This window comes from Sorex araneus, chromosome 10 (genome assembly GCF_027595985.1).
Source record: "Sorex araneus isolate mSorAra2 chromosome 10, mSorAra2.pri, whole genome shotgun sequence".
Lineage (NCBI taxonomy): Eukaryota > Metazoa > Chordata > Mammalia > Eulipotyphla > Soricidae > Sorex > Sorex araneus.
In genome coordinates this window covers 54,526,045-54,541,566 of record NC_073311.1, presented here as the reverse complement: position 1 = coordinate 54,541,566, position 15,522 = coordinate 54,526,045, and the positions used below count along the sequence as shown (strand labels likewise).

The window sequence follows — 15,522 nt, the reverse complement described above, 5'->3', positions numbered from 1 at the left end:
ACAGGGAAATTTTTGGTTTTAAGTCAGTGATGCAAAGATTGGAATCTTCTTTGTATATTTTTTTAATTTTATTGAATCACTGTGAGATAGTTACAAGCTTTGTTTGGGTTACAATCACACAATGATCAAACACCTATCCCTCCACCAGTGCACATTCCCCCCCATCAATATCCCTGGTATACCCCCCCCTTTCCCACCCTCCCCCTGCCTTCATGGTGTTTTATGTGATGATTCATAGAGGTACATTTAGCAATAAGAAAGTATAAATGAATATATAGAATATAGATACAATATAAGTTAAAAATATGTTATTTTAAATAGATTTAGATATTTAAATGTTTAGTAAATGCTTAATGCATTTTGAAAATTGAAGTTGGGCTTCCTAAAACCATGGATATATTGATGGCAATATACTTCATTTGCTAGAGATAGAATTTGGCCCAGTGCCTCATAGTGGAACAATGTTTAATACAGGAACACACTTCCTGTGAACACATAATTTGCTAAGTTAAACATTCTGATTCCAGAGCTCCTTGTGGTTTCCACATTTGCCCTGATCTCAATAATATGAGTTGAGATGGTATAACTTAAAACCCATTTGACTTAGAACTTATGTATTTTAATTGATATATATTTATTTATATATTTTTAAAATTGTTTGTTGAAAATTTGATTTAGGACCCATTCTGAAAAGTAAAACCAATGTATAGCACACATTTATTCCTGGGTTAGATAAGCACTTTTGGCGTAATTCATCAGGTCCTTATATACCTTTATTCTTTCCTATACATTTTAGATAAGTTAATAAAATTTCTTTTAAAAGTCTTGGGACAGACATAGAATGATTACACTCATTTGTGGGATGTAAATAAACACAATATGAGCTAATACTCAAGGGCAGTAGAAACAAGGGCCAGGAAGATTGGTCCATGGTTGGAAGCCTACTTCAAGTGCGGGAAAAGACAGTTGGGAGTTGGAAATGATCACTCTGGATAAGAACTGTGTGCTGAATGTAGGTAAAGGAACAACAGTGATAACCTCTCAGTACCCATATTACAAACCATAGTTCCCTCAAAAGGAGAGGGAAAGAGAAAAAGGGAGAGAGAGAGAGAGAGAGAGAGAGAGAGAGAGAGAGAGAGAGAGAGAGAGAGAGAGAGAGAGAGAGAGAGAGAGAGAGAGAGAGAGAGAGAGAAAGAGAGAGAGAGAGAGAGAGAGAGAGAGAGAGAGAGAGAGAGAGAGAGAGGAAAGAGAAGAAAAGTTATCTGTCCAGGTTGGGGGTGAGAGGTGAGAGGGGTGGTGGGAGGGAAACTGGGGACAAACTGGGGACATTGGTGGTGGGAAATGTACACTGGTGAAGGAATGGGTGTTGGAACATAGTATGACTGAAACCCTTTGTAACATGAACAGCTTTGTAACTGTGTATCTCACTGTGACTCAATTAAAAATAAAATTAAGAAAGCTATGAAAAAATTCCTTTAAAAAATCTTTGCTGCTATTTTGATAGGTGTTGCCTTGAATTTACAGAATACTTGGGCGGCCCAAGTGTCACTCACAGTACGTTGGCATCTCCGTGAATGTGGTGTTTGGTGAGATCTTTCTTCTTAGCCTTCCCTCCAGCTTCATATTTGCTTTGCAGAGGTCTTGTAATTCTTTGCTACCTCCTAAATAATTCATGATTGCTTTTGCTACCACGACTGTTACAATTGCTAGTTGGTAGAGAGCTGCCAGTATGTTCTATGAGTATCATCTCATCAGATATCTAGCAGCCTTCTTGTCCTTGTGATAATACTTGTAGTTTTAAAATTTTGTTGCATTTTCTATGTACATAGGCATATTATCTTTATATGATGCCACATTCTCTTTGTATAATGATGGATTAATTTTCTTTCTTTCTTTCTTTCTTTCTTTCTTTCTTTCTTTCTTTCTTTCTTTCTTTCTTTCTTTCTTTCTTTCTTTCTTTCTTTCTTTCTTTCTTTCTTTTCTTTCTTTTTCTTCCTTCCTTCCTTCCTCCCTTCCTTCCTTCCTTCCTTCCTTCCTTCCTTCCTTCCTTCCTTCCTTCCTTTCTTTCTTTCTTTCTTTCTTTCTTTCTTTCTTTCTTTCTTCTTATTATTGAAACTTTTGTTTACCTTACTCATTTAGCAAAATATCTAGTAGCTGTGGTAACTTACCTTCTTCTCAAGGTCAAAAGGATGTAAGCAAGAGTTTTTGGGTTGTACTCTTACCACGAAGAAGCTGATGATCATCTCCAAGTTTCCCTTAAACAAGGAGTTAAAAAAAAACTATTTTCACATTTATATCCCACTTATTTCCCATCACCAGAATTTTTTTCATTTATTGAGCTGTTCATGTGCATATCACTCTTATCTCCTTTATGCAAATTCAGTGGTGAGTTATTTTGATATATATTCTGGTTAAACCATCCTTACACTTATGGTAAAAGTCATACTTGATACTAATATTGGTATTGATTTAAATTTTGTTTGCTCAACTTTGAGATACCACCTCACACCACAGAGACTAGCACACATCCAAAAGAACAAAAGCAACCGCTGTTGGAGAGGATGTGGGGAGAAAGGGACCCTTCTTCACTGCTGGTGGGAATGCCGACTGGTTCAGCCCTTCTGGAAAACAATTTGGACGACTCTCAAAAAATTAGATATTGAATTCCCATTTGACCCAGCAATACCACTGCTGGGAATATATCCCAGAGAGGCAAAAAAGTACAATCGAAACAACATCTGCACATGTATGTTCATCGCAGCACTGTTTACAATAGCCAGAATCTGGAAAAAACCCGAATGCCCCAGAACGGATGACTGGTTGAGGAAACTTTGGTACATCTATACAATGGAATACTATGCAGCTGTTAGAAAAAAGGAGGTCAAGAATTTTGTAGTCAAGTGGATGGGCATGAAAAGTTTCATGCTGAGTGAAATGAGTCAGAAAGAGAGAGACAGACATAGAAAGATTGCACTCATCTATGGTATATAGAATAACAGAGTGGGAGACTAACACCCAAGAACTGTAGAAATAAGTACCAGGAGGTTGACTCCATGGCTTCGAGGCTGGCCTCACGTTCCGGGGAAAGGTCAACTCAGAGAAGCGATCACCAACTACATTGTAGTCGAAGGCCATGTGGGGGAAGGGAGTTGCGGGCTGAATGAGGGCTAGAGACTGAGCACAGCGGCCACTCAACACCTTTATTGCAAACCACAACAGCTAATTAGAGAGAGAAAACAGAAGGGAATGCCTTGCCACAGTGGCAGGGTGGGGTGGGGGGGAGATGGGATTGGGGAGGGTGGGAGGGACACTGGGTTTACGGGTGGTGGAGAATGGGCACTGGTGAAGGGATGGGTTCCCAAACTTTGTATGAGGGAAGTATAAGCACAAAAGTGTATAAATCTGTAACTGTACCCTCACGGTGATTCTCTAATTAAAAATAAATAAATTAAAAAAAAAAAGAATCATTGGAGTCCCTGAAGGATATGAAGACAAATGTGATGAAGAAACAATAGAAAAAGAAATAATTGATAAGAACTTCCTGGAGTTAAGAATTTATAGGTACTAAGATCTAAGAGCCCTGATGGGTCCTAGTAAAAATTAGGAAATTAGGAAAACTTCAAGATGCATCATACTCAAAATAACAAAATCCAAAGATGAGACAGAATACTGGAAACAGGACAATCGAGAAAGAAACTAGCATACAAAGAAAAGCCTAGGAAGATGTACAGTAAATCTGTCAAATGAGACTCTATAAACCAGAAAATTATGGAAGGATCACTTGTATCACTTGTGTTCCCATTGGAAGGATATCGTACAAAAATGCCATGAAATGAACACCTAACCAAGAATATCTATTCTGCCAGATTATCACATGGAATGAAGGAACTATACAGAGCATCATGGGCAGTCAACAGCCTAGGCAATTCAGAGTCTTGAAACCAGTTTTGGAGGAAGCGTTAAAAAAAGCGTCAAAGGATGGGAGAAACTTCCCATCATGTGACACTGAGTATGGCACTCACTGAAGGTGCTAATGGTTGTTCTCTCCTAGATTAAGAAATGTTAGAAACATCGCAGCAAAGATCACTGATCAACTTTTACTGATTAATTCTTAGTAATTGTATTTGCCATAATTCTAAGTTATTTTTAACCAAATAATACAAAATAAATTTGTTATATTCCTGTCAAAGGATGCAAAAAGAGCTTCATTTATGACAGAGAAGACATGATTATCTCAGTAAGTTCCAAGTACAAAATAAAACTTAATGGAGTGTATTTTAGATGTCTGAGTAGAAAACATTTATGTATAACATAAGTAAATATATAAATTAGGCAGTATACTATATTGTATTAAATGATTAGAATCTCTTCATTTACATAGGTTAAAATCATATAATAATCAGTCATTACAAATTTTCTTGTTGATTTATTTTTTGATAATTCCATTTGCAATTTAAGTTTTGATTAACAAGTATTATGAAATAAATTTGTTATGTGCATGTCAGGGGCAATTGGGAGGGAGTGTCAGGTTACTTGGGGACAGTGGAGGGAAAGGGACATTGATTGTGGGATGGGACAATATATACCTGAAACAACTATTATGGACAACTTTACAAATCATGGTGCATTAATAAAAAGAATAAAAAATAAAAAAAAACACAAAAAAATAAATTTTGTTTGCTTTGGTTAGCTAATATTTGGTTAAGGATTTTACTTTTCTTTATAAGTTAAACAAACTATGATAATGTGTTTGGTACTATAATTATCTAGATTTAGAGGTAAGCTTTTCTTCTCTCTCTCTCTCTCTTTTGCCTACCTTAAATGATCTATAAATGTTTGGTTGACTTCTTCTATAATCATGTGTAGTTGTTTTACTCCCTTTTACTTAGGGATCTGTGGCACTATCGTCCCATTGTTCATTGATTTGCTCGAGCAAACACCAGTAATGTCTCCACTGTGAGACTTGTTGCTGTTTTTGGCATATCAAATACGCCATGGGTAGCTTGCCAGGCTCTGCTGTGCGGGCGGGATACTCTCAGTAGCTTGCCGGGCTCTCTGGGAGGGACTGAGGAATCAAACCCGGGTTGGCCCTACCTGCTGTGCTATTGTTCCACTTGCCATTTTTCTACCCTGTCCCTAAATAAAAACTTAGGGATAGGGTAGGAAAATGGCAAGTGTTTCCTATTGTTCATATTGGTTATTGGGAGGTTATAGAGACATGTTTGTAGATTTAATATTTTCTTGTACTAAGAAAATATATGCTCTATCGTACATGTATTTCTATCTAGCCAAGCTCCAGCTTATTCGTCTTACATATTTTTGGTTTTTGTTGTTTGAATCATCCATGTAATTATTCATGCTTGTCTTTGGAATTGATCTGTTTATTTCCCTGGACAGGTCAGTTACTGCCTTAGCCATGTCAAGTTCATAATTTTAGATTTGTTGTACCTTCTTGGTCCTAGTATGAAACATCTGCTATTGTCACTTTGGAATTTCATTTATTTATTTATTTTGTGAAGCAAGAACATTTTTATTGAAGCTTATTTAGAAAGATGTCAGGGAGACAAAGAAAGAAGTATGTGTTCAAGAGAACACAGACTTCTCTAGACTGGAAATAAGCAAAGAAACATAAAGACAAGAAAGCGAGCTACATCTTCAAGGGAGAACATGGGCTTGAAGTGAAAGCCTGGAATTTTATTTTAATCTTAGACTTTGATTGCTGGTCTCCATTGACCCCCAAAGGGTTATGCTCATTGATGCTTGCTCTGCTTACTCTGTATGTGACCCCTTGTTTCTCTGTACTTATTGACACAACGGATGTTCAGGACTATCCACCCTACTTGATGTTTCCTTTGGTAGCTTGGGATACTGTACCCACTGCTTATTTCTGGATTTTTCAGCTTTATTTTACTCACTGTCTATCAGATTCTAATCATAGTCGCCTTAATTGGGTCATTCCAAACAGCATCTTGACTACATTCAAGAATGGTGCTTAGGAAATTTGACTTAGTCATCTTTTAAATCACATTTCAGTCTACCTCGTGGGGTGGACCAAGGTCCTGGTTTTCTGGGAGGACAGTAGTGACCCTGCTCCTCTGTCCTTGAGTCTTCTTGATGTTTGCTTTGGACAGCCGGTGGCCTGGTGCCTCTGAAATCCCCCATGCCCAGAGTGGGCCTGAGCAGAGCGGATTGCGAGTCCACTGGTGATGGAGTGGGAAGCACTGGGTCAGCTTGAGCCTCAGGGAGGCAGAAGGCTGGGGGGTACCGGGCAGTTCTCCAGCTGCCTTGTTGATGGTTCTGCTTGGAAACCTGCTTCCCTAAAATCAGAGCATGGTCTGGACCTTCTGAGCCTGCAGGATTGGTCCCCTCCTGAAGGAGTCTGGTCTCTGTCCCTTGACTCTGAGCTGGCAGTGGGTTTGAGGGCCAGGCTCTGCCCCACTTTCCAGGGCTGATCCACCAGCATGGCTGCCCTTCCCTGGGCACACACCCTCTTAGCATCCCCCCCCCCCCCCCAGCTCCCGCCTGCCTGTCTCTCCTCCTGCCTCCCACATGCTGGCTGGCTGCTTTCAGAAATAGCCAGACTCCTTGAACAACTTCTGTAGAAACTTAAAGGGAACCGCCTTTGCCTCTGTGGAAGATTTCACAGCCTTCAAAGCACTGTCCATATGCCTGTTTGCTTTTGATCCTCCCCACAAAATCTGCCAAGTATGTAGGTTGGATATAATGTCCTGCTGCACCCCCGAGGACACGGAGATGTGATTGGTGATGTCTGTAGACATCAAGTTCTTAGTTTTTGTGGTACGGCTATGAGAATGCAACTTGGTTTGGGTGTGCTATTTTATTCATTCATTCACTTGCACACTCATATTAAGAGGCAGCAGAATAGAAGGGGCAATGGTTTGGGTTTAAAACTTAGATCCATTCTGCACTCATTTTTGGAGTGTAGGGTAGCATCACATGAGGCTGACACCCAAGGACAGTAGATACAAGGGCCAGGAGGATTGCCCCATAGCTGGAAGACTGCTTCATGAGCAGAGGGGAGAAGGCAGATGGAATAGAGAAGGGATCACTAAGAAAATGATGGCTGGAGGAACCAGTTAGGATGGGAGATGCATGCTAAAAGTAGATAATGGACCAAACATGATGACCTCTCAGTGTCTGTGTTGCAATCCATAATGCCCCAAAGTAGAGAGAGAGAGAGTATGGGGAATATTGTCTGACATGGAGGCAGGGGGAGGGTGGGAAAGGGGTAGTATACCGGGGATATTGGTGGTGGGGAATGTGCACTGGTGGAGGGATGGGTGTTTGATCATTGTGAGATTGTAACCCAAACATAAACGCTTGTAACTATCTCAAGGTGATTCAATAAAATTAAAAAAATTAAAAAAAAATAAGATGCTACAAAAAACCCCCAAAAACTTAGGTCCATTTCTTACTAGTTGTGTTAACTAGGACATATACTGAAGGCCAACACTCCTTTTTGTAACTTGAAACTTTATGACAACATCATATGTGACTTACTGAGCTAGGAAAATGATTTTGTAGCAGTAGAGCCTGGTATGCGGCAGGCTGTAGGCAAAGTGTTAGTGGAAATATTTGCCATATAAAACAGGTTACCATTTTTCAGTAAAAATGGTCAGAAATATTGACATAGTGGTAGAAACTCATAGTTGCTATTTATTGCTTTTTGTCATTGTGGGAGGCCTCACTAGATCTCCCACCACCACATACATGCAAATAAAAATGAGACCCAGTCAGCTTTGTGTGTGTCTTCTATTAGACTGTGTGGGCTTGGAGGGCAGAGCCTGTGTCCATTGTGACCCCAGCACCAAGATCAATATCTGCTAGATAATACGTGCTCAGTAAATGCTTTCTGTAGTAGGTGCTCAATAAATGCTTTCTAAACTGAGAAAATCCTTATGCACCAACGGGTTAAGATAGGCAAGTATGTGCGCATGCAGTGACAATGAGCTGCTCCAGTCACTGAAAAGTACCCATGCAGGCCGTGGCGTATGCCCAAAGGGAGCAAGGCCTGATTCTGTTGGGAAGGGTGGAGCTCAGGGAGGAGGGCCAAGCTCCAGAGAGCCAGGACATCAACACAACTGTGGTCTGTCTGCAGAACAGAACAAAACCAATTTGCTTATCTTGGACTACACGCTTTCTCTCAACTAGCTCCCTTCGAATGTGTGAAATTGAGTTTGCATTCACAGCAGCGTCTTTGTTTGCCCGGCAGCCCCTCTGTTACTGGTATCTCCCATAATGGATTGCTTTGTAAAGTGCTGTGCTCCATCCAGAGTCTCAAAGAACCATGCAGTAAAGCCAGATTCTATTCTTCAAATGTCACAAGTAGCCATTGCATAACAAAGTATAATATATTGTGGGAGAAGAAACAGCGGAACACCAGAGATATTTTAAAGAGAGCAAAGAAGACATCAAAGGGTAGAGAGTGCATTAAAGTTAATAAACTGTCATGGCAGAGTGGACCACTTGTCTCTGTGAGAGAATCTGATTTAGTGACTTGTAACTGTGGGATTTGGATCCCGCTGGAAACAAGAAAGCCGTCCATTTTGCCAAATTCTCGATCTTTTGGCTCTCCTGGAGAGTCGGTTCTTGGAATCGAACACGTTATTAAGATTGTTTTGCCAACAGCCCTTTGAGGTGCTAAACCCCTTTGGCCATCCTGTGCGTCCCATCTCTGTGGATGGACGCTGTGCTCGAAGAGAAGAAGGGACTCAGGCTTGACACTCGCCGGATTGGTCACAGCTCATCAGCTTGGGTTCCTGGGGCTCGCACAGTCATTCCCTGTTTCCACAGAGACACAGAGACCAGAAAATTGTCAGGAGTAAATTTTGCTCAGGTGTGAACCCCTGAGCTACACATCTTATTTGCAAGAGAGACAAAGCAATCGATGGGGCTCTTCTTGGCAGTTTGAAAGATGACTGCAACGGCAGGAGATCCAAAACGCTTGCTGCCAAGGTCTGGATTGGATTTTGTGCTTCTTCAGCCACAAAATGTCCCCAGCACTTCCCTCCTCCCTCCCCTGAATCACTGGTACCCTTTTCAGCCACAGTTTCAGCCCCAAAGCTTCCTCCTCTCGCAGTCATCAGAACTCTCCATCGTATTGTGTTCTTTGTGTTAGCTAAACCCTTCAAACCTCTTAGAACTTGCCTCTCCCGCAACCCGCAAACAGACGGGAACTATTTGTTTTCACTCTTGATCAAATGCTCTCTTTGTAGAAGAATGAGAATTCCTGGGTCTGCTTCTGGGTGCAGTTCGCAGACTGTTTCCTTGAAGCATAGATATGTTATGTTTATATATTGGCATGCTGGGATTATTATAGCAATGACCTTGGGAAATTGTTTCACCATTTCCCCATCAGAGAAATGGAAATAAAATGACGAATGGATAGGCCTTCTATGAGGACTAGAGAGATTGCATTTGAGAAAGTGCCGAACACCAGCTGTAACACATGCAGAATTAATGAGGATTTAGAAAGAGCCATTCAAAACACCGTAAGCGGGGCCAGTTCCCTTTAACTAAGAGCGCTTGGAAAATGAGGAGAGACCGGATGAGAAATGACCACATTCTGCCGCACACATCCCTGGTCTGGAGCAGTGTGAGATTTGGGTGTATCTGCAGAAGTGTAAAGGCGGCGGTTTGCTACAGGAGAGGCGGGGATGGTGCTGGAGTGAATGAGTGGGACATTTCGGAGGATGCCACCAGGACAAACCATAACTGGGACTTTTCCAAAGACAACTCTAACTCTCCCACCTATGTCACTAGATATTGTTGGAGCCTTCAGATCCAGAACCCCAGGCAGCTCTGCATGAGGTTCTCTTGGTGATCACTGCAGGGTACACACTGCCCCCAGAACCAGAAGCTCTGGCTTCACTGAATTTGTTTGTGGTTGTGGTGGCTTAGCTTCTTTGAGCCTTCCCCGCAACATCTATGAATGCCAATATTATCTTTTTATTTATTTATTTATTTATTAAATTTTATTGAATCCCCGTGAGATAGTTACAAGCTTTTATGTTTGGGTTACAATCACACAATGATCAAACACCCATCCCTCCACCAGTGCACATTCCCCACCACCAATATCCCCAGTATACTCCCCCCATTTCCCACCCTCCCCCTACCTCCATGGCAGAAAACATTCCCCATCCTCTCTCTCTCTCTCTCTCTCTACTTTGGGGCATTATGGCTTGCAACACAGACACTGAGAGGTCATCATGTTTGGTTCATTATCTACTTTTGCTATGCATCTCCCATCCCAACTGGTTCCTCCAGCCATCATTTTCTTAGTGATCCCTTCTCTATTCCATCTGCCTTCTCCCCTCCACTCATGAAGCAGTCTTCCAGCTATGGGCAATCCTCCTGGCCCTTGTATCTACTGTCCTTGGGCTTCAGCCTCATGTGATGTTATTTTATACTCCACAAATGAGTGCAGTCTATGTCTGTCCCTCTCTTTCTGACTCATTTCACTTAACATGATACTCTCCGTGTCTATCCATTTATAAGCAAATTTCATGACTTCATCTCTCCTAACAGCTGCATAGTATTCCATTGTGTAGATGTACCAAAGTTTTTTTAACCAGTCATCTGTTCTAGGGCACTTGGGTTGTTTCCAGATGTTGGCTATTGTGAACAGTGCTGCAATGAATATATAGGTACAGATGTCATTTCGACTGTGCTTTTTTGCATCCTTGGGATATATTCCCAGAAGTGGTATTTCAGGCTCATATGGAAGTTCAATTTCTAGTTTTTGAAAGACTGTCCGTATTGTTTTCCAGAAAGACTGGACCAATCGGCATTCCCACCAACAGCGAAAGAACGTCCCTTTTCCCCCCACATCCACACCAGCACTGGTTACTTTTGTTCTTTCAAATGTGTGCCAGTCTCTGTGGTGTGAGATGACATCTCATTGTTGTTTTGATTTGCGTCTCCCTGATGACTAGTGATGTGGAGCATTTTTTCATGTGCCTTTTGGCCATTTGTATTTCTTTTTTGAGGAAACTTCTGTTCATTTCTTCTTCCCATTTTTTGATGGGGTTGGAGGCTTTTTTCTTGTACAATTCTACTAGTTTCTTGCATTATCTTATTTAAAAAATATTTTCATAGTAGTTTAGGTAACATAGTTACTATGGTGTTAGGTTCATGGTTTGATGTACAAAGTTACTGGACCTTCACCACCATCAGCCTCATCACACTTCTAATCTGCTCTTATTTTCTCCTCACTGAGTTATTTTATTTTTTTATTTGTTTTTTGTTTGTTTTTTGGGTCACACCCAGTGATGCACAGGGGTTACTCCTGGCTCTGCACTTAGGAATTACTCCTGGCGCTGCTTGAGGGACCATATGGGATGCTGGGAACCGAACCCAGGTCGGTCGGGTGCAAGGCAAATGCCCTACCTGCTGTGCTATCACTTCAGCCCTTCACTGAGTTATTTTAAGGATCATTTAGGATGTTTTCCTCATTACTAATTTTTTAGCTTAATGTCAATTCAAAAATTTTTATTTTAGGCACCATGATTTACAATACCCATAATGGTAGGATTCATGCATGACACAATCCAGCACCACTCCCTCTACCAGTATCCAGAAATGACATCTGTACTTATATGTTCATTGCTCTGTGTCCCAGGGTCCCGCCTACCCCCCTCATTCGATTCCCTTCCCCCTTCTCTCTGGTGTGGCAAGCTTCCTACTGAAGATGGTTCTCAGTTTCTGTAGCCATTGCGCATTTGTTATTTCCCTAGTTTGTTTCTTTATATTGCAGGCATGAGGGAGTTCGTTCTGCATCTATGATTTCACAATATTCAGCACGACCCTCTCCAGATCTGTTCATGTAGTGACGAATTTTATAATTTCATATTTTTTTACAGCCAACTAGTATTCCATTGTTTATATGTACAGTAGTTTCTTTATCCAGTCATCTGTTCTTGGACACTTGGATTGTTTCCATATTTTGACTATTGTGGATAGTGTTATAATGGTCATATGAGGGCAAAGGTCTTTTCTGAATAGAGTCTTTAGATTTCCAGGGTAGATGCCAAGAAGTGGAATTGCTGGATCATATGGAAGCATAATTCCTAGTTTTTTTTTCTTAAACATCCATATAGTTTTCCAAAAAGGCCAGGTCAGTTGCCATTCATACCAGCAATGAATGAGGGTCCTTCCCCCCACATTCATGCCAACACTGGTTGCTTTTGTTCTTTGTGCCAATCTCACTGGTGTGAGATGACATCTTACTGTTTTTTTTTTATTTGCACTTCTCTGATGTGGCACGTTTTCCCAATTACCTTTTAGCCATCTCTATGTCTTCTTTCATTTCTCCTCCCCATTTTCTGATGGGATTGGGTATTGTTTCTTGTCAAGTGCAAACAGTGCTTTATGTATCTTAGATATTAATCAGATGATTATTGAGCATATATTGTCTCCAAATCTGGGGGATGTTTTATAAAACTAAGTGGGCATTACATGCATGATTAATGGTCTCAGATATGCCTCATTAGCACGTGGTTATGCAACATTGAATTCACTGTTTCCTATTGGTGGTTCTTTTAATTTAGTATTAAGCTCTGGATACTACTGACAGGGATGGCGAAGAGTTTCAGATGGTTGTTCTCTTTGAGGGGAATACAGAGTCCGCAGAATGCAGGGCTCCTGTGTCTGTAACTCTCTAGAGAGTTCTCCAGATCAAGGTTCATAGCTAGAGCTCGCTGAGCCCAGTGCTCTCCTCGCTTTGCTTAACCTCTGTCACCTCCTCTGCGCATTGCACTGGGGATGAGGGTGCCAGGGATCATGGCACTTCCAGACCCCCTTGCTGGGCCCCCTGACCTTGGTTGGGTGTCTGTTTGTTGCTGGTGGCTGAGGCAACGACCTCTTTCATGGTCTTTCATAGGCATCTCAGATGCTTGTAAAAAAGTGTCCGCTGCTCACCTTCGCAGGCCACTGAGTAAACCTGAGCGTGAAGAGACTGGAGGAGGGTTCGGCTCTCCAGGGCTCCACATGCAGGAGACCCAGCTAGACCCCTACCTCCGCACTGTCCCCCAGGCACCACCAGGAACCACCTCTGAGCACAGACCCCAGAGTAGCCCCTAAGCCTCATTGGGTGTGACCCCGCTACCGGAAGCAAGAGACCACCGGATGCAATTGGGGTTGGTGGTAAAGTGTCCTCGCGCCCCCCCCCCCCCCCCCCGCCCCGCCATGTCACTTCATCTCTTTTCTCTCTCTGCGTTTCCAGGGAGTCGACGAGTCGAAGATGAAGCTGTGGGCAGAGTGCTGTTCTCCCAAGTTCTGGTTGGTGCTGGCTGCCCTGGCCGTGACCGGCTGCCGGGCCCGCTCCCAGAAGAGCTCCCCGAGCATCGGCATTGCTGTCATCCTCGTGGGCACTTCCGACGAGGTGGCCATCAAGGACGCCCACGACAAAGATGATTTCCACCATCTCTCCGTGGTGCCCCGGGTGGAGCTGGTCGCCATGAACGAGACCGACCCAAAGAGCATCATCACCCGCATCTGCGACCTCATGTCAGACCGCAAGGTCCAGGGCGTGGTGTTTGCCGACGACACGGACCAGGAGGCCATCGCCCAGATCCTCGACTTCATCTCCGCGCAGACCCTCACCCCCATCCTGGGCATCCACGGGGGCTCCTCGATGATCATGGCAGATAAGGTAAAGGGGGCAGGGGTGAGAGTGCTTCGGGAAGGGCGGGGAGGGGGGCTGCCCAGGGAAGAGGAGGGCGCTTTGCAGAACTGGGTGGTGGAAAATGCAGGAAATCGGAATGTGTGGTGTGAGTGGACAGGCCAGGAATGAGTCCTTGTGCAGAGGGAAATGGAAGGGAAAGATGCTGGTATCTAGAAGCTTCCAGAGGGTTCTTGTTGTTGTTTTGTTTTTGTGGGGTTTTGTGTGTTTATTTGTTTGGGGGCCTCGCCCAGAAGTGCTCAGGTCTTACTCCTGGCTTTGCACACAGGGATCGCTTTTGGGTGCTGGGGGGACCATATGGGGTACCAGGGATCAAAGCGGAATCAACCTTGTGCACAGCAAGTTGTCCTCCCCACTGTATTATGGTGGTTGTTGTTGGAGTGTAAAGGCTACACCTTATTGTGGTCGCTCCCACTGCTGATGCTGAAGTTCAAAGAAGGCTCAGCTGCAGGCCAGGCAAACGCCTAATCTCTGTCCTCTCTCTCCAGCCCAGAGCTCCCATGGTTTTGATCAGGCTGCTGTGATTGTCTGTTTGTCAGTGGATTTGCTGGTATGACCAAGACATTGGCCTTTGGTCGAGGTGGTAAATATGTATGATTAGTTCTGTCAGAACCGGACATTGTGCCGTTTTCCCTGGGTAGTACATGTCCTCTCCCAGGGATGCCTGGGTACAGGTGGTTTCTCTCCTTGCAGATTCTGAGGTCTTGGGATGTCCTGGTGCAGGGGACGGTGCTCAGCACCCAGGGGTCTGCATTCAGGGTTAGGTTGAAATCTGTGGAGCCTGGAGCTGCTGGATTTTACTGGTGCCTTGATCTGAGAGGGCAGAGTCTCAGCATGTTGACTGAGGAGTTCTTGTCACTACCTGTACCTGGGTAACAGTAACAATGATGGGTCTCATTCCCCTGACCCTGAAAGAGCCTCCAATGCAGCACCGTTGGGAAGGACGAGTAAAGAGAGGCTTCTAAAATCTCAGGGCTAGGATGAATGGAGACATTACTGAGACTGCTCGAGAAAATTGATGATCAACAGGATGATGATGATGATGATGATGATGACCAGTACCTGAGTCCAGCCCAGTCCTGGGCTTCCAGATTCTTCAAAGCTTCGTGGGGCATCTGATGCTCTGGTGAAGCTGAGAAGGCCTGCTTTCAAGCCTCTAGTAAACCCCAGTCTGTGCTATATATGAACGAAAGGTGAACTGTTAGGGGCAAATCAGTTATCCTTTTCCAGGATTCCTGGTCTCTGCCACCAGGGAGAAAGGGGCTTTGTTGGTGGTTCTGTCTGGCTTGGATTATTCCTAACACATATTCCTAACCTTTCTGCCTTCGTGTGGCTATTGACCATTGTTAGATGCTTCTCCCAGGGGCAAACTGTCCTTGGCAGTCTGGGTCTCTTAGAATGACTGGTTTCACTCAAGGACCGTATTTGTCATTTTGTCTTGGTTTTCTCCACTCTGGACAGTTTTTTTTAGATGAGTCTTTATCTTTCATATTTCTGGAAATTACCCTTAGTTGGGGAGCTAAAAGACCTGCTGTGGGGTTAATGCTTGTAAAACACCTTAAAAGCTGGCCCAGACTCGACCAGCCTGCTCCTGGGAGAGAGATAGGGGGTAGCTCGGGACTGGGCTATGCGCCTGTCCACACATGATCACTATCGCCCTCTGTCGGCAGCAGGCGGAGGTGACTGAGGCGGCTTGGACACCTCCTCTGTCTAGGGAAGATCCAAGTTCTACTAGTATCACGTGGAGGAACTTCAGCAGTGGACGAGAACCATACTGTTGCTCTCACCTAGGTCCAGGTGGAGGTGCGAGTTTGCCC

At 43.3% G+C, this 15,522-nt stretch overlaps 1 protein-coding gene across 4 annotated transcripts in view; it reads left to right on the top strand.

Annotated features, from left to right (window-relative positions):
* The window catches only part of GRIN2B (glutamate ionotropic receptor NMDA type subunit 2B), a 485,599-nt gene that overhangs the window by 124,166 nt on the left and 345,911 nt on the right, over positions 1-15,522 (top strand). For all 4 annotated transcript variants that reach the window (XM_055117944.1, XM_055117945.1, XM_055117946.1 and 1 more), the window contains one exon: positions 13,247-13,675. In XM_055117944.1, coding sequence (XP_054973919.1) covers positions 13,265-13,675 — 411 coding nt within the window. In that variant the 5' untranslated portion in view covers positions 13,247-13,264. The remainder of the gene's footprint in view (positions 1-13,246; positions 13,676-15,522) is intronic.